General features: G+C 30.9%; 1 protein-coding gene and 3 long non-coding RNA genes across 4 annotated transcripts; 2 read left to right on the top strand and 2 right to left on the bottom strand.

Annotated features, from left to right (window-relative positions):
* Window positions 1-554: 554 nt before the first annotated feature.
* On the bottom strand, window positions 555-3,968 carry LOC111713958 (uncharacterized). The gene is made up of 5 exons (XR_002767836.1): window positions 3,891-3,968; window positions 3,792-3,829; window positions 1,425-1,503; window positions 978-1,047; window positions 555-653 (listed from the first exon to the last, which is right to left on the bottom strand). It is a non-coding gene; the product is annotated as an uncharacterized LOC111713958 (long non-coding RNA).
* A 2,381-nt stretch (window positions 3,969-6,349) lies between these two features.
* On the top strand, window positions 6,350-7,420 carry LOC111713957 (uncharacterized). The gene is made up of 2 exons (XM_023488956.1): window positions 6,350-6,447; window positions 6,524-7,420. Exon 2 carries the CDS (start codon window positions 6,847-6,849, stop codon window positions 7,372-7,374), a length of 528 nt encoding a protein of 175 aa, XP_023344724.1. The 5' UTR covers window positions 6,350-6,447; window positions 6,524-6,846; the 3' UTR covers window positions 7,375-7,420.
* Window positions 7,421-8,954: 1,534 nt separating this feature from the next.
* On the bottom strand, window positions 8,955-10,340 carry LOC111713953 (uncharacterized). The gene is made up of 3 exons (XR_002767834.1): window positions 10,271-10,340; window positions 9,780-9,828; window positions 8,955-9,048 (listed from the first exon to the last, which is right to left on the bottom strand). It is a non-coding gene; the product is annotated as an uncharacterized LOC111713953 (long non-coding RNA).
* A 3,748-nt stretch (window positions 10,341-14,088) lies between these two features.
* On the top strand, window positions 14,089-14,728 carry LOC111713959 (uncharacterized). Its single transcript, XR_002767837.1, has 2 exons — window positions 14,089-14,342; window positions 14,537-14,728. It is a non-coding gene; the product is annotated as an uncharacterized LOC111713959 (long non-coding RNA).
* Window positions 14,729-25,465: the final 10,737 nt, after the last annotated feature.

Genomic DNA, 25,465 nt, shown 5'->3' with positions numbered 1-25,465 from the left:
AGTATCGTTCGATTTAAAGTTTGTATCTTTTGTATATAAATATATTGTAAGAAAAACCGACTCGTTGAATATTTAAGTAACTCAGTGCATTGCTTTATTGATTTTTATTCATATACAATAGTATATCTAGTAAAATGGAGGGTACGCAGGCGTACTATCTGGACTCAACAAGACTGAGGACACATTTATTCCTGGACAATTTTTAATATTCTATGTCCAAAGTGATTGTGATAATATTCATATTTTTGGGACTTCTAGAAAATAAAACATTATGATTCCTTATAAACAAGCTTGCAAACAAAGTGTTGAACACTAACAAGCGTTTCTGTAGGAAAAGTCTGTTATCCATGGTTAGTTAAATTAAGGTTTGTGATTCAAGCGAAAATCTCAATGAGGAAGCAACACAAACAATGTGGGATTGGAATTTTTTTTGTCTTTGATCGTACACAACATTTAAACGCTTACTAAGAATGAGGATTTTTGTTAGAATCCATGCATGAGCATCCTGAGATGAGATTTTTAAAGCAACCAGAGTAAAACGTGTTTACCTCTGAAGCCAAAGGTTGAATATGTTTTGTTAATGCCATCTGCCAGGGGTTTGAGGATATATTCAGATAATGGTAAATTAACTCCGTGGAATCAATTGCAGCCTTCTAATATTTAACAAATGTCAAGTTTTGCTATATTCGTTTAGAATCGTTGATGAAAACTTTTAATAAAACTTTAAGATATTAAAAGCACAATAAGTTAAGGTTTAATTCAACTTTACAATATTTTTTTCCTAAAAATAATTGGAAAATGATTTAAACAAAATCAATGTTTTTAGTTTTAGGGTCGTTTTTAATCCTTTTTTGCCTATATTTTCTGTAAACAATTTTGAAAACAATTGCTTTTTCATTTTTCGGTGATGGTGATAGACAAAACCTCTGTAAACCTTTGTTTTACTCAAAATAATTAGTTGAAATTTTGATTCATACCAAATTGTTGGAAATAATTTGTTCAGAAGTGTCAATGTAAGTCTCAAAAGCTGGAGAGAGAACGATGGCCCTGAAAAAGTTAGCATGAATGACATACAAATATTCTGAAATAATATTGACAACACAACTCAATTCATTTCCGGCTTCCTTGTTAATTTTCGCATACAGAATCTACCTAAAGTTGCAAGACAAAAAATTTCAAGACCTATCAAAGGTTGCAAGAGAGAGCTTTCCAGGACCTACCTAAGGTTGCAAGAGAAAGCATTCCAGGACCTACCTAAGGTTGCAATAGAAAGCATTCAAGGACCTACCTAAGGTTGCAAGAGAAAACATTCCAGGACCTACCTAAGGTTGCAAGAGAAAGCATTCCAGGACCTACCTAAGGTTGCAAGAGAGAGCATTCCACGACCTACCTAAGGTTGCAAGAGAAAGCATTCTAGGACCTACCTAAGGTTGCAAGAGAAAGCATATCCCATTACAGCAGCAGAGAGAGCCAGAACCATCATAAGAAGACTTCCAGAGTAAACTTTAAAGCAAATTTTTTCATCCTTATTCCGAAGATTAAAACCGTTCCCAAGAGCTGCTTTTATTCTTAACATAAGACCCTGACTTTTCATGTGGTAATTTTATTTTGTAATTGTCTTGATTCCCAATAGAATATTCTTTTTAAGAGAATTCATAAAAAAATTCTAAATATTGTTCGCTTGGTTACCACGAAGTAAGGGTAAAGCTGGAGAGGGAGGGGGTGCAGAGGCGCAATGAGCCCCGGAAAAATTATCTCCATGCCCTTCGCTACGTCTCTGAGCCTGAGCCTTTCTGTCTCCACGCCTTGCATATTAGTTATTAAAAATAATTGGGTTTAACATCAACCAAAAACATTTTTTCGAAAAATCTCAACTTGATAAATAGGTTATAATGATACATTAACAATTTGTATTAAAAAGTTTATTTTAATTGAGATTAGAGGTTTTATAAAGACAGACAAAGGAATTGAGTCTTTGTCACAAACTAGGATTTTCTAATCTCTATATCTTTGTAATCCAATGCCGTAGACCTTAGATATTTCAAACTATGAATTCTATTAGATGAAAAAATCTAAGCTTGAAATATCAAAGGTTTACACCATCAGGTGGATAAAATCTAGGTATTAGAAAATCAGAGTTTGTTACAAAGACTCAATTCCTTTTATTTTATTTTACAGGGGTTTCATGAACGAATCAAACAATATCAGCGGTAATTCACTGAACACAGTAGTTTTTGTAAAATCCTTAAATTTGTGATTTTATTGTATGCTTTAGAAAACATTGAAGAACTTTTCTTTAAAAGTTGAAATTTTTTTAAATAGTCTAAATATATATATCATGCTATACTAACAGGACAGGGCAGCGTCATATTCTGTACTTAAGTTTTACATACTATTAAATTGGGCTGAAAAATAGTTATAATCAGGAGAATTAGGGCCATGTAAATAGAGTTAATATAATTTTCTAAACATAAAGTCTTCAAACGTATTAAATTCATTTATACAGGTCAACTAAGGATCAATTGAATGAATTGATTTTTAAAATTTGCCAATTAAACGATTCTGTAAACTATTGCGGAGGCTACTCTGAAGAGATATATTTTGATTTTTAGTTGGTTAAGCCATAAAAGATAAACAAAAGATAAAATCAGCAAGCAGAGATCAAAATTCGTGGTGTGGAGACAAAATGGTGGAGGCTCCGAGATGTAGCGTGAGGCACTGAGAAAGTTTTGCGAGGCCTGGAGGCTTGGAGGTCATTTTTGCGGGGCTCATGGCGCCTCTGCACCGCCTCCCTTTCTGGGGCTGTGCATGTTCAGACATTTTTTTAAACTGTTTGTTTATGGTTAGTTAAAATAACAGAGCAAGCCTTCTTTTCAGGTATCCGATTGTTCTTAGCAAAGAATATAAAAGTTTAGTTCAGTTAGCTTTTATTTTGTTCTAAACTTTATTGCCCCTTAAGAATCTCATTTATAGCAACGGTGTTAACGGTTAATATTTTAGAAATCGCCAGCTGTTAACCATTTTCAATAATAAATTTATATTATAAGATAATTGTCTTATTGAAAAAAACAAAAACAGCAGACAACCTTCAAAAACCTGAAAATACTGAATAATTTCATGCAATTTTAAAAGGAAAATTAATGAAATTCATTTTAAGTAAAGCTAGCTCCAAGGAAGAGTTACATCTTCTTTGGCTAAAATATTTTTTGTTAAATATTTCAGAATGCAGAACACCTTTTAAGTTTCTTATTTATACCTCGTCTTGTTGATACCAGGAACCAATCTGGTATTGGCTCCGCATTTATTATACTAAGAGGCATTAGAACAACTGACATGTTGTCAGGCTAAATAAAACATAAATAATCTAAGCAAATTCAGAAATTGTTCTTATTTAAACCTGCTTAAATCCCAGAACTCTCAAAACATGCACAACACCAAGTAATGCCAAACTTGCCATTCCTGTACTAGATATGGATATGTTCCTTGTTTTTAATTAGTTTGTTTATCGCTCATTAACAACCGATTTGTTGGTTTATTCAAAAGTTTGCTAGACAAAATTGTTCTTTCAGTAAAAGAAACTATTGTTCTTTTCTTCAAGTTTGTTCAGAATCCTTCATTAACGGGTCTGACTGATCCATAAAAGTCAAACGATTGTTGTAAATTAAAAAAAGTTTACAAGAAATTTGTTTTGATTTGAAAATTTTTGTTCATACACAAAAACGATGTCCATCTCTATCCTGAACCAGTTCTCTAATAATGGTTTAAAACGCTCTAAAGAATATACAATATACCTTGTGAGAAGTCCAATCCAGGTGAATTTATCAAAAACCTAAAAATTTTACAATTTCACTAAAACTATACTAAGATTACCAAAGCAATTTCTGTCTGACCTTCATTATGTTGGTCATAGGAGATTTTCTTCCAGGGTACTAATCATTATTAATGTAAAACTAGATTTTAGATTAAAATTTGTTTAAGGAATGGTATGACAGCAATCTTAAAAATCTTAAAAGGATTTATGTTTGAAAGAAATGGCCGAATTTTCTTTTCTTAATTTTCACAAAAAAATTGGCAGACTTCTCCCCTGGAATAATTTATGGAACAACACATATATATATTCCTTTAATGGAATTATTAAAATTGGCACCACCTAATTAATTAAAACATTTTATTTCCTTCCTACCACCACTGACCATGTCAGGATTTTGACATAACAATGACTAACAATTTTTGCCAGGGAGGGTGATAAAAAATGTTGACGCACTGCGCAAATTTATCCCCCCCCCCCCTGGACAATTTTGTATTCTATTTAATTTAATATAATATACAATTAATATATCAATTATAATTTCATTACAATTAATGATCAGCATTGTATGCCTGCTGTTAATGGAGAATAGTTTTTTTACCAATCTCGGTTTTACTGTTTCAAAAGTTTTTTTTTCACTAAACACTCCACTCTTTAAAAGATTGTAATGACCACAAAGAAAACTATTAAAAGCAAATGGTTTCTGGTTTTGTTGTTTTAAGTTTATCATAGTCTCTGCTTTGTTCTGAAACCATTTACCTTAGAAACCCACTGAGTATTAGAATCTCCGACAGGATGAGTGTAGGTAATAAATTCATTTCTAAGATATTATGTTAAAATTAAAATTACATACATTTTAATCTTATCATCAAAACCTTTCAGCCAAGTAACCAATATCAGATATACCAACATCAACTTCTTTGTGTCCAACCTAGTATAGATATATCTTAATATTTCATAATCTTAAGTTTTAATGAATTATTCTTATACAGTAAAACCCTTAATAAAGAATACATCGAAAGAATTCATCAAATGGGCTCAGTAACATTTTGCCTAGTACAAGTTCGCCTAGTACACTTTTGCCTTGTTATAATCTCCAAGATTATAAATTCTAACGATATTTTCTATCAAAATAACTGTTTTACTCCTACTGGAGATAAGATAAATGACAGAGAGGATTCTCATGAGATATTCAGCATCGATGGAGACCATTCCCTTTTGTTACTCTGGACAATTCATTCTTAACAGTTTCTACCTTCACAAGCCCTATATTTTTATCATCATTGTGCAATATGCATACTCTGGAACATTCTGAATTTATACATTGAGTTCATCTCTACAACTTCTATCTTCTCAAGCCCTATATTTTTGTAATCATTGAGCAATATGCATATTCTAGAACGTTCTGTATTTATAAATTGAGTTTATTTTCACAACGTTTAAGCTTCTCAAGCCCTTTATTTTTATCACCATTGCGAAATATGCATGTTCTAGAACATTCTCTCCCCTACAAGGCATGAAATATGTCCTAGTTTTTTTTGTCATCATTATGCAATACCCGGCCGTATAAAAAGGCCACCTTTTCGTAGTAGATTCAGTCTGGGGTTCACAGGCAGAACTACTACTTCTCTTCTAACCAGGTCTCTCTATATATTTATATTCCCCTAAACCCTCCCTCTCTGAACTTGGCTTGTTTTTAACTTAACATTCTTATGGATATTTTTATACTTGTAAAATTTCCCTTTTAAACTGGGCTAGTTTTAAACTTATGTATTTTTATGCACCTTTCATACTTGTTCGAATTTTGTCAAATTTTTAACTCGCAAATATTATATGTTAATAAATCAAACCTTAAATTCCTGTTATTCAATTCTGCGAGCACACTGTTAAATATTCGAAGTCTTATAATTTCATTAAAAGGTTTACTTGATACTTAGACTGAAATCTATCAAATTTTAAATTGTTTGTTTTGATTCAAATATTCGAAAGAACTTGACAGCCTAGTACACTTTCGCCTAGTTCAAGTTCGCCTAGATAACATTTTGCCTAGACAACATTTCGCCCTGATAACATTTTGCCTAGATAACATTTTGCCTAGATAACATTTTGCCTAGATAACATTTTGCCTAGATAACATTAGAGAGTAATTTTCGCCTAGATTAACATTCTTCAAATTAACCAGCTTTTGGAACAAAAAATACGCAATTTTTACTGTAAAAATTTCACAATTTTTTTTTGTAGTTTAAATCATTCAGTTTTCTACTGACATTGATGTCGACATGACGTCCTTAATTCAGGCAGGGAAAACCAAACGAGGTAGATCAGCCATAATTGATAATCAACATTTCTCATATGTCTCCAATGGACCTGGTAGTCAGAAAGTTTATAATTGGCGCTGTTCAAACAGAAAATGTGATGCCACCTTAGGAACAAGGAAATCGAGTGGAAACCTGGTTGGGGATACTCTGCCAAGTCACCAACATGGAAATCAGCTGATGAAAAAGACTGCAAAGAAAACTGAATCAGCAGTCTTGTCTATGGCAATATTTATGAGCAAATGGGCAGTTGAGATTCTTAAAACACACAAGACTTGGCTATTTGATGGGACCTTTAAGTCTGCCCCAGTACCCTTTTCTCAGGTATACTTTTAGATCTAAATATTGTTTTTTAATATTTTTTTACACTTATACACATAAATAGAGTAATAATTCTTAGGTATATATTGGTATGGCAGCATCTGCAAGATAGGAGGAAAGGGTATACCTTGTGTCTTTGGTCTCCTTCCTAACAAGAAAAAAGAAACCTATGACATATTCTTCAACAAGATAAAGGAGCATGTTGGGGAGCAAAACTGTCCTAAAACAATCATCTCAGATTTTGAGCAGGCTGTGTTCTCTATATGTGCTAAAGTGTTTCCAACCGTGAGCCACAAAGGTTGCAGATTTCATCACAACGCTGCAGTTTGGAAGAACCTGGGAGATCATCATCTTCAGGAACTGTTTAATCAGAATCCCAGGTTCCAGGAACTAATCTATCTGATGTATACACTCTGCTACGTACCTGTGGATCAGGTGAAAAGCTATTATGATGCAGTGATCATTCCCCAGGTTCAAGAAGGAGTTGATCATGATCAAGAATGGGAGGATTATGATCAGGATATTGATCGTTTTGGGTACTACTATTCACAGACTTGGATTGAAAAACGGGGTGGGAGGAGAGCATTGTTCCCGCCATGTCTTTGGAACCAGTACAGCACAGTTCTAGAGGATGGAATAGAAACAAACAATATGCTGGAATCCTTTAATCGTACCTGGAATTTATTGTCTGGGTACAGTCCAAATTATTGGCACATTCAGGACCAGTTTGTCAAACAAGATGCTGATACAAGACGAGCATTTCTTTCTAATTCAGTTGGCCAGGATATGGCTGATAATACAGGCAGAAAGCAGAGAGCCAAGGATGCAAAACAGAGGGTTAAACTGGTGGTAGAAGCTTTTGCTACAATACCTAAAACTGATTATCTGAAAATGCTGGCTCATGATCTCCAGCGAGCTAGTGCCCTTTAAGAAAAAATTTGTAAACATTATTATAATACATTTTTTTTGCTTTTAATTGAATTTCTTGATAAAAAAGAGGAACTTTATAAATTTTAGTGAATTTGTCTAGGCGAAAATTACCTTCTAATGTTATCTAGGCAAAATGTTATCTAGGCGAAATGTTGTCTAGGCAAACTGTGTTTAGGCAAAATGTTATCTAGGCAAAATGTTATTTAGGCAAAAAGTTAGCAGGCGAACATGTACTAGGCAAAAGTGTACTAGGCGAACTTGTACTAGGCAAAACGTTACTGAGCCATCAAATGTCGTATTCTTCACTTTCTGATAATGGAATGAGGCAGATATTTAGTTTTTTAATTAAATGATTATATTCATGGCTATTTATTTATTTTCGCAAATACTAAAATTTACGTAATATGGTATAAAACTTATTGAAAAATTGTCAAGACGACATTTGATAAATTCTTCCGATGTATTCGTTATTAAGGGTTTCACTGTACCATAGAGATTATTCCAGGGGGCCATAAACCAGTAGAGACACTCCTTATTCCCCATAAATTATTAGCAAATTTAAACTCTGCCATAAGTTCATACTTATCTAAATATTTGATATTTAAGATTTATTTCATACACAAGTATAAAATGGAATAACATTAGGCTAAAAGAATAAACAATAAAAGTATGTTAATGTTAACGATTTCAATATTATAAATTAAGCCTTTAATCAATGGTCATTTCATGTAAAAATAGCGGAAACAGTTTGAGGATAACACTCAAAAACATCAAAATACATAAAAATTTACCTTATATACCTTTAAGCCGAAAAAAACCAAAGCTGCCATTATTTTAAAACACAGCCTTACAATTTTTTTTTCAACTGTTATTTTTTTTCAAACATGGCTATTTTTAAAAGATAACAATTAAAAAAATCATTCCTAAAGGGACTCATCTGTTAATTTTCTAAAACTTCCGTTTTAACGGAACTTTGCCCAGCCCTATCAGTATGTTATTAGATATCACCTATGAATTTGCTCAGCGAGTATCCTTCATAAGATGTCTTATCAATTTGATTGTTATGATATTCAAAAGCCGGATATTCTTGATTGTATGCAATCCTGAAAAATTATTCCTTTTGGATAAACAAACTTATCTGCAAACATTTTGCTACTTTTTGAAGTTAATTTGAAATTTTCTAAATTTATTGTAGGTAAATATTTTTAAAATTTAACACCCATAAAATGTATTGGGTTCATGTGAGTTTTCTCATGAAAGGAATTGAGTCTTTACAACCCAATGTTGAGGTCTTAGATTTTTCAAAATATAACTTCTGTTATATCAAATAATCTAAGTTTGAAATGTCAAAGGTTTACATCATCTGGTTATAGAGATATAGGTAGTATGAGTAGAAAATTGGGATTTGTGGAAAGGAATCAATTTATTTGGATACAGACAAACAAACATTTGGATACAAACAAACAAACAAACAAACAGTGAGACATATTTTATGAATGTTCAATAAACCACAACAATTAATTTCATTGAATAAAAAAAAATAAAAAGGGAAAACTGAGATACCTAATTTCCTGTTTATTAAATGCATCTAAAATGTCCTCTGATTTTCCTTTAAACATAATTTTGTCCTTCTTTCTAATCCAGGCTCCATCAAACTTCTGATTATGAATGTTCCTAAAATGAAACTTTGATAAACAATTGCTGACATTTATTTCCAGCCAACGAAAAAATATCAAAAGATCAAATGCCAAATGATCAAAACTCTTGAAATGATCAAAAAAGTGTACGCTTAACAGTAGACAGCTACTTACTTTTTCAAAAATAAGATAGAAATAGAAATGATATACAAATGATTTCAGCAGAAACTTTTAGAAGTATTGGGTATGCATTAAAGGTTGTATGATAAAACGTTTTTAAAATCTCTCTTCTTTCTCTTCCTTCTCTTCCTTCTCTTCCTTTTCTTCCTTCTCTTCCTTCTCTTCCTTCTCTTCCTTCTCTTCCTTCTCTTCCTCCTCTTCCTTCTCTTCCTTCTCTTCCTTCTCTTCCTTCTCTTCCNCTTCTCCTCCTTCTCCTCCTTCTCCTCCTTCTCCTCCTTCTCCTCCTTCTCCTCCTTCTCCTACTCCTCCTCCTTCTCTTCATTCTCTTCCTTCTCTTCCTTCTCTTCCTTCTCTCCCTTCTCTTCCTTCTCTTCCTTCTCTGCTCTCTTTTCGTTATTCTTTCTTTCTTTTCTCTCTCTTCTTGTCGTGGAAATTTAACCGGTTTAAAGAAAATTAATGCAGTATGATCAGTTTATATGACTTCACCCAGATTTGTTTACATTTCTAGCTTGTAGACCTAATTTAAATGTACTGCGTTTGTACTGTATAATTTGGCATTTTATCTTTTGATATTTTTGCCCAGCCAACCTGTACACAAATTGTCTTGAAGAACTTGATAGGAGCACATATCTACAATCTAAATTTAAAAGATAATTTGATCAAATCTGAAAATAATAGAATAAAAGAAAGGATAGGAAAGAGGAAGTGATTGGCATCATTGGCTATTTTTTATTTTGTTCGTTCATAGTTCGTATACAATGTTTTTTCGATGACTCAAAAAAAAGATTTCGTTAAAATCTCAAAATTATTGTTAATATTTTACATATTTTGTTTGTTTTCTCAGGAAAATCGTTTTAAAAAATTCTGTTTTAAAAAATTGTTTACCAAAAAAAATATTTTATTTTTAAAATCGTTTGTTTAGTAAAAAACGAATAAAAAACTTCATGAACGATTAAGATCATTCAAACGATTTTAAACCTAAGCAGGAGGAAAAAACAATTGATCAATTAAAACATTCCAAATCATCTTTGTATACTTAAAATAGTATTTCGCAAAATAAAATTTATTTTATAAGTCACCTGGCAAAGGTTCATGTTGATGATTGTTTTGAAAAATAAAAAATATTGTTGGTTTAATTCTATGCTGACTTACAACTTCTAGATCACTTGCCTTAACATGAGACAATATTAGAGAATTATAATTGAAAAATGTAACTATTTTTGTTTACTATAAGCGTATTATTATTGGATTTTTTTTCAATCTATTCTTCATGAAGATTTGGTTTGAAATTCCTTCTCTATCCTTTAAATGTATCTTACACCCTTCCTTGCTCCTTTTTATTAATTACCTTGTTTGAAATGAGATAAATACAATTAGTCCTTATTTCCAAATTATTTTGATATTCTCCTATTTTTGATACATCATCCAAATAAATATTCACATTTCCAAGATTTAACATGTTGTCTATCCTATAGTACATGTAAAACCAGAAAAAACTGAAGGAAAGTTGTTTTTATTCTTTATATGTCTTATTGAAACATTGCTGAGTTTCAAAACAAAAATAATGTTATTTTGTTAAAGTAGGTTAATCTGTGTTATGATTAAGATGAAAGTTTTGATTCAAGAGATTTATCCAGAAGAAACAAAATTAAATGTTTCAAGATAATTGTTCGAACTGAAGTTAAGGAAATAAAAATTACCCAATTTGTACATTCAAACATCCAACTCTTTTTTCTCTTCTGGAAAGATGCAATCATTGTGGGTTTTTAAATTTTAATTAACTTTGCTTGTCAATCAGTATCTACGTGTTTGTATAAAAAAAAACGGCTGATCCAATAGGGACTAAATTGTTCATTACAACTTACATGACCCAGGGAAGGTTCATGGTCGTCAAAAACAAACAATTTTGTTTAAACAAAATGTAGACAATTATTTTTGAAAATATATATAAGAGATAATTAGAATAATTCGCGTAAATGTGAGAATGGTTAAAAAAAGGTCACTTTCAAAACAACAGTAAAAAGTTGAAGTTGATGATAGAAAACAGGGGCACAAAGCTCACTAAAAGCCTAGTTTCTAAGTGAAAATAACTTTGTTGCACTTTAAACCAATCTGTTCAAATATTGCTATCTTTCCCTTATGAACCAAGATATTATCTTCAAAACATCTTGTGTTTCAAAAATCTTTAATTTTGTAATTATCTTCTTCTCATTTATATCATTATTCCTCTTTATATCTTCTACACCATTTACAATTACAACAATGTAGCAACAGGCAAAATATTTGATTAGCATTATTTATCTAATACATAATTTATAATTTCTTTAACTAAGATGCAGTAGGATAGTACAATGTCTGCACAAGTGAGTAAGAAGGAGAAAGTGAGAGAGACGATTATGTAGACAAGAGAGATAGCAAAATCTGAAAGGCAACGACAGATGGAAGAGAGAGAAAGTAACACATTTTTTTAACGACCCTTTATATTGTCTTGTTAAATACTCACAGCTAGGTAGACCCAAAAGTCCATGAGATTAAAACCAGATTTGGACAGATTAATGAACAATAATTACCAATTCAAAAAAAGAAGAAAAGAAAAAAACTGTATTAATCTCCATTGGGTCTGAAAGTTCCAAAACATCAAAAAATAAGGATAAGACAGGGACAAAACACAAAACGCCGTGGCATGCACCTCTTAATCAATCTTTCAGGCAAAGCAAAAATTGAAAAGACTCCAAAAACGAACTGGAAACAGGCTTACTCATATCTATTGTAAATTTTTTTGTATGTGTGTAATTGTAAAAAAACACTTTCTACTAAATCTGAAAAGTTACACAATTGCTAAAAGAAATATCTGATTAACTATTCATTAAAATTTATTTACAATAAGTTATGCTTATATAATGTGGACAAATACATGATCTGATGAACATTTCAAATTTAATTTTGAGAGAATTGTAACCACCCAATTCCACTGTGAGATTGGATAATTATAAAATTTTTTAATATTTTTAGGCAATATACTCCACAAGCAATACAAACCACAGAGAATTGTTATAAAATAGGAAATCTATAATCAGTAAATTATATTTAAAAACTTTTGTTTAGAGGCTCAATTCAAAGAATTTGAGCTGCGTCTAAAATTTGAGACACGGCTCAAACATGGTTGGTTCCACTTGAAATTGTATTGAGTGTTAAGAGATTTGAGATGGCGCTCAAATGGAACTGGCTTTTAGCGGTTTAGCAACGATGTTTAAATTTGGCCTCAGATACATATAAACAAATATACTACTAAAAATAGCATTTAATGAATATTAGCAAAAGATTGTTTTAAAACTTAGCTTTGGTGGTGTTTTCTTTTCCCCAAAAGTTTAATTTACAGTAAAAGGGGCTGAAAACGTAATTTTTAAGTGACCCTCATTCTGGATTTACAATACCATTGTCTGATCAAGTGTATTTACAATTGATATCAACTTTGGTTCCTCTACAAAAACAACCTGCATTGCAGGAAAACAAAAAGAAATTGTCCCAAAATAACACTTTAAAGCAGTGTTTCGGATCCGGATCCGGTCGGATCCGTATCATTTGGTCGGATCCGGATCCGGATCCGTATCAGGATGCGGATCCGATATGGATCCGGGTAGCGTCAAAAATTAACCAAAACCATGGAATAAATAAATCAAAATGGTTCGTAAATGTATTATTTACATTTTACATGACGAAAATTTTTCAAAATTATCTTTAATAATTTAATGTTTACATTTATATAATAGTAAATTAATGACGACATTTTTAAAATAATAAATATAGTTTATAAATTATAACCTTGCATAACATTTAATAGGGAAAATCCGATTCACAGAATCAAAAGTTACCTCGGATCCGGATCCGGATCCGTATCAAGAGCCGGATCCGGATCCATGAACACAGATGCGGATCCGCGGATCCGGATCCGGATCCGGATCCAAATCAAAATGATATGGATCCGAAACACTGCTTTAAAGCCTAGAAAAACAACGTTATCTTCCACATTATTGATTAGATAAATGTTTCAAGGGAAATGTTATGAATTGGACATTGACATCCTTGCATGAAGGGTCACATGAAAATCCATGTACAGTCTCTTTAAGGAAAAAATATCTCCTTTTAGTGGCACAGTATTAAATTGGGTTAATCAATAATCATAGTCAAGTTATGTTTTTCAAAAATTGGTAAAATTATTAAAATTTGTATAAAAAAATCATATCTTTCTTATGAAGATCTTATTACATTTATTATTTTTAATCACAATTACATCTATCATTTATCAAACTGTAGGGCTAAATCTATATACTTAAGTGGAGTTTTTGCATTATAAACATGAAGATGTCATTATCAAAAACAACCAAATAAACTGTCAAAACATATATAATTAATCTGACACATATCAGCTGACCCACTAGGGTAAATGAGGACATCTTGAACCTTAGTAAAATCACAAATAAACATGTAAATAGGGCAAATATTGTATAAAAACTAGCTGCTCTCATACAGAATGTTTGGACAATGTCTTGAAAAATAATTCTCATTCTAGCCATGTCATTATTTGTTAAATCAACATTATTTACACATAATTGAGCTGAGATCAATTTTCTTCTTATTAAAGCTACTGGAAGGGATTGTCTTCGTGCATTAGCTTCTGTGCTTATTGGAGAGAAGGATGGTAAGGATCGTCTTCGAACTATGAAGTTAGCAGTCCTTGTAACAGGCCTTGGGACGAAAGGAACTACTTTGTTTTTCTTCTTTCTTTCTAGTTTTTTAAATTGTTTGATGAAACAAATAACTAGTTTTATTATCTCTAATATAACAGCACCACCTAAGGCCAGGACAATTATTGGAGCCTGGAAGCAATAGCTAGGTTCATCATTTTCATGTGTTATATTATTGTTACTATCACTCGAGGTTAAGTTAATGTCTTGTTCTGCCCAATCATCAATTTCAACCTTAAAGTTTTTCACTATATTTCTGGTAGCTATGGTTCCATTGCAAAGTAAATTACCATGTATGAAGTCCAGAGTACAGATCATAGATATTACTGAGCAAAGAATCATAGTAGTAGTTTTAGGATTAATTGATTGGAAAGCCACAGGGTCAATAACAAGGACAAGTCTACAGGTGCAGAGAGCAAGAAACCAGCTAGTACCAAATATAGATACATATCTGTAGGACAATAATAAAGCCAGGGTTGGATGTGTTTCAATAAAATCATGAAGATGAGAATTCCAGAAACAAGCAGTAATTGAAATCCCCAAAGATCTTGTTACTAATATAACTGAAACCATTGCAATAATAATGATTATTCTGTTTAGTATATTCTTCTGTGAAGGGGGCCGAGTCCACAGAAAATGAAGAAGAAAAACAGCAGCTATCCCTGACACCAGAAATCCCAGGCAGTCAATTATCAAGGTGTACAAATTTGGCATTGGTGGTACAATCACCATTAAACTTGAATACAACACCAAGACAAAACTCTTAATAATAATTTTACAATCCATTTTATAGTACAGTGTCTTTAAATACCAGATACAGCTATTGTGGTTGATCCTTGATCAGATTAATTTCTATCATGCTGATATCTTCTTTCAGAGACCTTGTTTAGACAAAGCAGGAGGTTTTTCACTGTAATTATTTATTCCTCTCTATTGTGTACAGAGAAGCAGTTGTCAAGGATAGAATTGTTCATCTGATAATTACTTCTGAGGGGTTAATATTTTTCTGTATTTACTCCACTCGGAAATAATTTGGGTTTGTGAATACATGCTGTCTAATCAAAGAAAGGGAAGTTTTTTTTGGGAAAAAATTTAAATCCCTGGATTGATGAACAATCCTTTGGTAAGTTTTTACTCTGTTGTGTGGACAGAGTCTGCTTGGATACAGAGAGAAGTTTATGCCATGCAGATCATACCTTCACAATTCTTATCAAAAATTAATTATCTTTTTATTCATTTAAATTTTGTTCTACAATAGAAGAAAATAAAGGATGAATGATGAAAATATGAGAAAAGAATAACTAAAATATATTTTTTTGTATTATCAGTACCTAGCTAAGTTCTACCATTTTGGCTCAATAACTTGTCCTCCTTTTTATATTTTCACAATACACAAAACCAAGGGGGGTTTTCAGGCCCCCCTTAAATAGAAAAAAATTCAGCCCCCCCCCCTCTGTACAAATTCTTGGTTCTAATTAAAGAAATTATTTTTCTCACTTTGGTTAAAAAATTTAAATGTTTCAAACAATCATGAAATTTAAATAATAATAATGCGCTTGCTTGATATTAATTGTATACATTCATTTATTCAACTAATTTTTGTATTAATTCAAGAGCATCATGATTTTCTCACTATGTTTAAGATCTAATAACTTGAATTTAGACCTCAAAAAAGCCATGCATAATTGGACATAGCTTTCTTAAAGATTTGATGGGATTTGATCAAATGTAAAGTATTATTAAGTATTATTATTAAATATTAAAATATTATGTTGTTTTGTGTGAATATAAGGATTCTGAATGATTATTAGAATATTTAAATCGTTGACATTTAGATGATCTACTTTAATTAAGTATTCTTGAAAGAATATTATTTAAACAAAAATAAAATTTTTTTCTCTTTATGCATCATCTTACATAGAGTAATAAAACGAAGAGGTTAAGCTTAGCTCAGATGTATACAACCGACCTCCCTATTAATTAATTAATAGAGTGGTCGGTTGTATACATCACGAATCACGATATGTTTACGTATCTAACACTGTACACTTGTATATAGAGTGATCGTATTTATAAGGGGGATTTATGGAATTGACCAATTTTAGATTTTCTTTCTCTATTTAAAGAAAATTCGAGGATGTCGACTGCAAACATTTGACAATTTCCAAATTGGTAGGATTTATTAGCAAAAAGTTATATCAAAACTATTAAGTTTCTAGGGCATGAATTTAACTGAAAACATTCTTATTTCAAACATTTTTATTGTTTCTTCTCTTTAACTCTTTATCATAAACATGACAGTGTATGCAGGGTTACCCACAAAGGATGAAACAACGATGACGACCTGGAGCTCTTAACCCTAAACAGGCTGAAGATCATCNAAGGGGGGGGGGGCGTTTGGCTCCCCTCTCTAGTTTTTTTTTACTTTTCATAAATAGAAATTTAAAGAATTTCTTTGTAAAGTTTTTATGCATAAGGTAGGGTGCAGGGCGATAAAATACCGGAGTTTGTAAAAAAAAATCTTAAATAGCCCATAACTTTTTTATGACTAAAGCTACAGATCTGAAAACTATTTTTTGAAAAGCCCTTGAAAAATGGGCGTAGGAACATGTATTACACTTTCGTATTTGTTTTAAACAAAAAAAATATTTTTTACATTTTTTCGACCTTTTTTTCTCCCAAATTTAAAAGGTCTAGCCATGTACAATGTTTTGGTCTATACATAGATTCAGACCCCCCAGCCTTTATAGGGTTAAAGATAAACGCACCTAAAGTTGAGAGCAATGGTGTTCCATTTTTCTTCAAACTTAGTTTTTTTTCCCTGACTTATATCTCCTTCTTTAAAATGGTTTAAGCAAATGCAACTTTTGAAGGATATTCTCTGGAGTCTCCAAACCTTAAAAGGTCTAGCCATGCACATTTTCTTGGTATTTTGAAAAAACTCACATTTTTACAAGAAGAATTGTTTTTGCACTTTTTCACGATGCAATATTTAGTCATACTTTTATTAAAATAAACAAACAACTGAACCATGGGTACTGATCAACTGAACTTAAATGTACTGCAGTATACAATCCTGTGTTCACAATCCATATTAAGTATCTATCTAATTATCATTACTAATATTCAGATATTTATACATTAAACCACCCCTTAGAAATACGAACGCACTATACACTAGTGTACAGCGTTAGATACGTAAAGATATTGTGATGTATACAACCGACCCCTCTATTATTTAATTAATAGGGAGGTTGGTTGTGTAGATCTAAGCTAAGCTTCACCTCTTTTATTTTTATTAATCTATGATCTCTTAGTTTTAATAATAATACTTATTTTCCCACTAGTGGACTCTTTCTATACATTATTTATATTAAAAAAGCTTGATTTAAAAAAAATCGAAAACATTTATTATATACAATTCAGATTTTATTGTGTTAGGACTGTAAGAACATTTTTTTAGAAACATTGTAAAGAAACCAAAAATATTTTTGAAAAAATATTAACAGAAAATAAAAAAATAACAGATTTCATAAAATTTTATAGTTTAAATTCAAAATATACAGTGTGAGTCAATAAAAAGGGTAAATATTGAGATCTTGCATATAACAAAGCTTTTTTTGGTAAAGTCATTTCAGACAAATATTATAGTAAATAACCTAGAGTGGGTTGAACAATAACTATATTTACAAATAAATGAATAACAAAAGATGAATCAGGGCTGAGAAAGCTTCTGCACAGCATTCGCCTCCAGCAGGGAATATATTTTCCATTGAGCCTATCTTGTTCGTTTCCTTGTTGAGACTGATCTTATATCTCTTCCAGTATGGCAGATTCCTTTCCATCCTGGTGTAGAAACTGGTATTTCATTCTCCAGTACCTTGGTATCTTCCTTATCTGAGCTGGGAACTTTAGAATGGTGGATATCGGGATTAATGCTTAATCCACTCTTTTTCTTAATCTCCAGATTAAATATTGCTTGTTGTCCTCATGAATTTAATCTCCAGATTAATTTACAGATCGGGATTAAGGATATCACATTCTAAAGTTTTCAGCTCTGGGTTCACTAGCTTTCCAAACATGATAATGGTCCTAGACCCCGTCAGACTTGGCTTGGGGTTCTTAAAAATAGATATGTAACGGGCAACTTATCCGGGTTCAAATATATACCCCAGGAGTAGTTGAACCAACTGGCCAAATGACACTATTTACAGTAACTTAGTTGTAAACCATGATTTTGGACACAATATGTTTGACATTTTAGAATTGTTTTTTTAAACCTTGAAAAAAATCCGCTAATCTATTTTTTACTGAAAATAAGATAAGTAGAAACAAAAGTGAGAGAATATATTATTTCTATCAAAAATTAAATCTTAAACAGATCAGTTGAGTGGTTTTGTAGAAAATGAGCAAAAATAAGTTCAGAAAGTTTGCAATTTCAGTGTTGAATTAACCATTAGAACCAAAGTTCTGCCTGCACTGGCTCCTCAAATTTCAACAGAACAGAGAATATTGAAAACTTTGGAACACAGCAAGAAGATGGGGGATCAGAGAATTTTTTTCAAAAATGAAATTGCGTATCTTTAATAGGGGATAGTGGAGATGGCATGTTTGATGTAGGAGGGGGGGGGGGCCTGCCTTCATTTTTGGTTCAAATCTTCCAATTTTTGGATGCACGACTAATTAGTAATCGAAATTCCTAAAATAAAATAAAATCAAATTGAATTATAGAAGCTGTTTTTTTTGCCCGCAGCACTACAGGTATATTTAGAATTTACTAAAACACAATAAAAAGTCTGTGTTCAGAGTTTTACAAAATAAAAGTTATCTAGTGTTTTGTAAAAAAAATAATAGCTCTGATGCAGTTATCAAACTACTTAAGAACATTGGCTCTGATAAAAAAGATGTGCTACTCTATTCATTTAAAAAAACAAAATATTTAAACATTTTATAAATTTGTTTGTTGACCAGCTTTAATATTGGGTTTCTTGTATAATCTACAAAACAATCAGGTTGTGTAAATATATATGTAAAGCATTTATTTGAACAATGTAAACATACATTAAATGTACAGAATTAATCATTTATTTATGGTTTAACATACTTCAGGATTTCTACTACAACATTTCCAGCTACTTTTCCCTGAACAAATACAACTAGTTTATCATGGTAAAACATCATCAATGCATAATGATTACGGCGATGAACAGAACACTCTCAAATGGGAAGACGACTTTTAGACTAAAGTTATAAAGTTATGAAGTGTCTAGTATTATTTGCTTTGTAACTACATCAAATAATACACTTGAGTATTGTTAAATGTCTGGTTACAACTGTATGATTAAAGCATAAATAAAAAACTTTAACAGACCTAAATGGACTAAACATTATCACTTTGCCTTAAAGGGACTATAGATTTATTTTTAAGTGACTCATTTAAAGAAGGACATATCTGATTCACAACAGTACCATTGAAACCTAAATCTGATTAATAATGTAGAATATAACCTCGTTGTTCTGGCTTAAAGTGACTGTAAAGGAAAAATAAAAGGGGGTATAGGCTGAAAGCTAATCACTTTAGCTCTCGTTCGCGGCCCATGAAAGTTATATCTGTTGTTCCTATCTCGAGAAATTGATATACAACTGTGTCAAATTTGTACGAAAATTAATATATATACAATTTTGTATAAAAGTAGTGGGTTAACATAGATCAAATTCAGCAAATAAGCACCCAATCTGAAAACGATGATATCCCTTAGAAAGCTAATTATTGCTTAGGTTTACTCCAATTCTAATTTTATATTTGTTATTTCTATATTTTTAATAGATTTAATTCATAATATTATTTATACCTCCGTATTACTTGACCAGAAATTCCACCGATGGTCGTGCAGTAAAGTGGTCACGTGATACAGGCAGAGACACGTGACCAGTATACTGCTCTGCCATGGGTGATAGTTCTGGTCACGTGATTTAGGTTTTCTAAACTTTACATATATAAACTTTTGTATAATTTTAACACAGTTTTATATCAATTTCTTGAGACAGGAACATCAGATAAAACTTTCATGGGTCGAGATCAAGAGCTAAAGAGAATTAGCTTTCAGCCTATACCCCATTTCATTTTTCCTTTACAGTCCCTTTAAAAGTTCTTAATTTATAAAAATTTCTTCACTGTTTCTGGAACAAGAAATGTGCAAATCCCTATTGCAGAGAAACCACAAGTAAAATAATCAGTTTTAAAAAACACAAAAAAGGACATCTCTAATTCATATTTGATCGGCCAAAGCTAAGTTAAAGTTTTAGATAGGTTTTTAGACAGTTAGACACACATTTGAAAATATAGGGTCTATAGTTAGTAATAACCAGAAAACTCTAAAATAGGAAGACGACTTTTAAACTCAAGTTAGGACTGAAACTAGTTCAATGAACATTAGCCATAGTAATTTTTCAGTGTAAGTAGACCATTTTCACTTAAATAGTGCTTTGCTAAGTTACTAGAAAAATATTTTCTTTGCAACAACATAGAAACGCTTAAATATTGCTATAATGTCGTCTTTCTATTCCATTGTTTTCTGATTTTCACTGTAGGAATATTGGTTTTGGAAACCCTCAGTAAAGTGAATTTCTCTTAACTTTCCTGTAGTTGTAGTAATAAATAATTATTTCATATTCTTCTAATTGTTAACGAACAATATTAAAATAACTTGTTTTTAGTACACACATGTTTAGGGCAAAAATATCTGCATCAAATCTAAATTAAATCTAAAAATTTTAAAATTTAACCTGAAAAGCCTTAACATGATCAGCAGTACTGTGCCTATAAAAATCAGTTCAATTCAGGCTGAAACATCTTTCCATAAGTCATGCAAAGTTTGAGAAAGAAATGCAACATCTGAATGATGGAAAGTTTCTGATATTTATTGAAAACTTTCTTGAAGATGAGATCGAATATTCTTTAATGCTTAATGGTAGATAAAAGTTGTTGAAATAAAAAAATAAACAATAAAATAAGAATACAAAACTAACCTCTTCAAATCATCCATGGTGGCCCAAGTCTCTGGTAAATATAAATTTTGAGAAAATTATTTATGTTACGCGATATAATTTTTAAAAAATTATTTATTTTTATAAATTTTTATCAGTATAATTTTTAAGTGTAAAGATATAATTGTTTGATTTTAAAGTTAACTTAAAATAAGATCATTGGTATTTCTTAGGCTTATTGCATACCCATCTGCAACCATGAACTAAAATGTCGCCAAAATTATTATTCCTATCATTGCAAATTTATTTGCATTATCTGCATCTTTGTAAAGGTCATAGTGGATACAGCCAACTTCTTTCTAAAAATATAGTTATCTACATTTAGCTATGGGCAATAGCTAAATTCATTTTACAGGAACTTTTAATAATTTTAGACTTTTAAAAGGTTTTACGACAATCTGAAAAGGATCCAGCGATATAAAATTGTATTCTGTAGATGTTTGCTTTCATTAAACATACAAATTTGTTATCCTTGGGTAAAAACATAAGGCAATAACGAACCAAAAACTATCGTTTTAAAAAATAGTTTATGCCTTATTTTTTCTTCTAGGGTAACACATTTGCATGATTGAAAAAAGCAAACTTCTAAAGAAGAAAGTTTTAAAATGTTGGAATATCTCATATGGTCGTAAAACCTTTTAAAACTAAAAACATTAAAAGTTTTTAAAAGCAAATCTGGCCATTGCCCATCCCTATCTACAATAAATTAAAAAAAAACCTAAAGCAATATATGTAAACAAAGCCCCCCCCCCCCCCGCGAATAGCCTCTGAAAGGCACAAATGTGATTTAAATTAAAGTAAGAAATTTAAAAAGACGACATTTAATTTGACTTTTTCCATCATTAGATTACTAAGATGCTTGGAACTTAATGTTCAGAATTACAAAAAATAAGAAATTAAGAAGCAAAATGAATATTAAGAATTTCGAACAAATATTACAATTATCTTAAATTCATACATGCTTGTATCAAATTATTCATTTTAAGAAGTTTTTAATTAACAATTGTTAGATGGTTTTCATTAACATTGCTATTTGGATTTTTTGTTGATTTTTAATTATGAAAATTAAAATTGGTAAAGTGTTTTATAAACCTGCGTTTCCTGAATTATCCCTGCAGTTGCCTCCAGGAAAGATTCAACATCTTTCACTGTAAAAACTGCATGAACTCTGATCTCTCCCATGTTTCGACCTTTCTAGAAAATTTATATTTTCAAAAATGCATATTAAGGGGGGGTGCATCCCTCTCTTTTCTTTTACACTTTTAAAAGATCTGTTTCAGCAATCTAGTATTACTGCTAGAAAGTATAGACACTCCTCCTTCATGGAAAACTAGTTCTAAATCCGCGTCTCAGAGTATGTTAAAATACACAGCTGATAACACGCTGCAGGGTTACTGAGTACATTTATAATTCTTGAAACAATAAGCACCAACTTTTAACTTTTCCTTGTACTGGCATTTCTAAAATGTCGTCTGCCTTTTTTGTGCTGTCAATTACCTGAGATATTAAGAATTTTGTTCAGATTTCAATTTTATTAAATAAATCCAAACTTGTTGAAATCTAAACAAAGGTTTTTCAGATCTCGACAGGCCGGTATATCCAATATCCAAAAATAATAGATCTCTGTTTTATCGGTACATCTCGTACATTTCCTGGGTACATCTCGTACATCTCCTGGGTCATCTCCTGGGTTCATCTCCTGGGTATTTGTGATTAGTAACGCTTAATTTTTTTACTTCTAAAAATTATGCTTACGAATAAACTTCTCAAATTTTGCAAAGATCAAAGACAACCTTGAAGTTGTCATGTTTCGTGAGACAACCTGTATGTGATTCCTTTGCGCGCAGTGAGTAGAAAGTGTTAGTCCTTCACCACTTTTGTTAATTTAAAATCCTACATTTTCTATATAAAAATATGCTGAATATTGATCTTTATTGCATGTCCCTGGTGGGGTTAAAGAAGGTGTTTTAGAACCCCCCCCTTCCCCAAAAAAGAAAAAAATCGACAAAATTACAAATGTTTATTTAAAGATAAATATGTATATAGTCGTCATCGTATCTTTTAAAAAAATGAATAAATATATATGTATATAAAAATTAAATAATTTTAAGAAAACCGGTCCCTTTACAATACCCTCTAACGAACTATAAAGCCTTTTCAGGTGCGTTGCGCCCCTTTTTTTCTTAAGAATTTGATCTTCATTTTATTTATTAAACTCTGCAAAAAAAAGGTGTTCAAGGATTTTTCTGTTTAAACTTGTGGATTTTAAAAATAATAAATGAGAATATTTTTTCTTCTGGCAAAATTTTTCAAACTTGACCTTTCCTTTGGTTATGTGAATTGAATTTGAGCCCATAGGATTGGCCGTGCTAGATGCAAAAATACAAACAAACAGACAGACAAGCCAAATTTAATTATATAGATGCAAAAAAAGAGGAAAATTGAACTTTTCAGACATAGAGATTTTTAAGCATGCCAGAGTATAAAAGCCTACAGTGATTCGCCAAAAGTTCCAAAAGTTATTTATAAAGTTGGAAAATTTAAAAAATCTTGTAATAAGATAAACATTTATTATAGTAAAATAACAATAAAACATTTATATAATTATAATATATTGGATTACAAGAAGGAAGGAAGAGTATCACATTTATTTAGGGAATAAAACGGAAACCTTTAATAAACATCTATATTAACAGTGCTAAAGAGGCTGTAGTCAGAATTTGAAGTGAGTCTTTATTTATAGAGTGGCATGTTCGGTTAACAAGGATACCCATTTGGTCTGATCAAGAATGCATGAGATATCCCTCATCTTTTCTTTGAAAATTGGTGGCTTCTCTTTAAAAGTTACTTGCGCATTTCTGCCGCAGAAATAATGGAGGATAGCAGTAGAGAAGCGACGAAATATTTCTCATTACAGTTCAGATAAAAATTTAAAGAGGAACACTGTGCAGAGAGTCACTTCAAATTACGACGACACTATATGTTATACCTTTTATCAGTATTTTTCTTCCACTGCAGTTGTTTTAAAACAATAGAAAATTTAAAATTCTTGTTTAACATGTTTAGCATATAAAAGTTCCCGCTATAATATTGGTACATTTGACAAATATGCTGTTGGGCCTTAAACAATCTGTTGGCATACTATCAAAATAAGTTTAACTGTGTGTTAGGGTATCAGTTCTTTTTTTCCATTAATTTGCATTAAATATCTCTTTGTTAATAAGCCCATAAATCCAGTCTGAAATATAGATTTTAACCTTTAGATTCCTTTTGTTAAACTTGCTTTGAAGCAGCTTTCTTAGATTTGCAAGGCCCATCAGATTCAGGAAGAAAGGGATTTTGATTAAGATTATAATACATGAATAAATATTCAATTAGAAATTTTCAAGAGTATAAAGCATAAAGGATTCATGGTGCAGCTTAACAATATATTAAACTTTAACCTCTTTGACATTAAATTTGCTTGCACTGAGGTCAAAACTAATGAATAAAGAGAAGTAGCTACTTCTGAACTACTTGAACTAGCCATACAAATAGTTAAGCTACTTCAAACCCTTCATTAAATCAGACCTTTGTACATTCAGTTTCAAGTGGGTTGACATCGTTTTTTCCTTAAATATTATCTGGTTTGCTTGGTAAAAATGGAACTTCCTGCTTTAGGATATTCAAGGCTATTAAGACATTCTTCTACGAATAAATATATGAATTTCAGCTGAATAACAATAATTGGTGCGTAGCTTGACATCAGTATATGGAAATATGTAACAAATATTCCAAACTACTTTAAAGTGCGTAGAAACAGCTTAGATTAAAGAGTCATAAATAATATACATATTAGATAATAAAATGTTAAAAAGTAAATATAAATAATATACATATCTGATAATAAAATGTTAAAAAGTAAATATAAATAATATACATATTAGATAATATAATGTTAAAAAGTAAATATAAATAATATACATATCTGATAATAAAATGTTAAAAAGTAAATATAAATAATATACATATTAGATAATATAATATAATAAAATGTTAAAAAGTAAAAATAAATAATATACATATCAGATAATAAAATGTTAAGAAGTAAAAATAAATAATATACATATCAGATAATAAAATGTTAAAAAGTAAAAACAAATAATATACATATCAGATAATAAAATGTTAAAAAGCAAACACATACTGTTGCCTGAAGATACATTAACACTACATAAATTACAATTACAAAGACAAGTTTAAGTTTTTTTGTTGCTTTTTAGAAATATTGTTTTCCCTGAGCTGAAAACTTTAGAATGGTGGATATCGAAATGAATGCTTGATTCTCTCTTTTTCTTAATATCGAGACTAATCTAATCTTGTACTTGTATCCTGAAAAGTGTATAAAATTCAACCACTCAGAGTCGCGCATATGAAGCCTATAAATTTTAAATTTTGCGCGCCATTTAAGATTAATATACAGAAACCTGAGGGACTCTTTAA

Source organism: Eurytemora carolleeae, unplaced genomic scaffold (genome assembly GCF_000591075.1).
Source record: "Eurytemora carolleeae unplaced genomic scaffold, Eaff_2.0 scaffold1485, whole genome shotgun sequence".
Classification (NCBI taxonomy): Eukaryota; Metazoa; Arthropoda; class Copepoda; order Calanoida; family Temoridae; genus Eurytemora; species Eurytemora carolleeae.
Note: the sequence above shows the minus strand (reverse complement) of the source record. Positions and strands in the feature narration are given on the sequence as shown.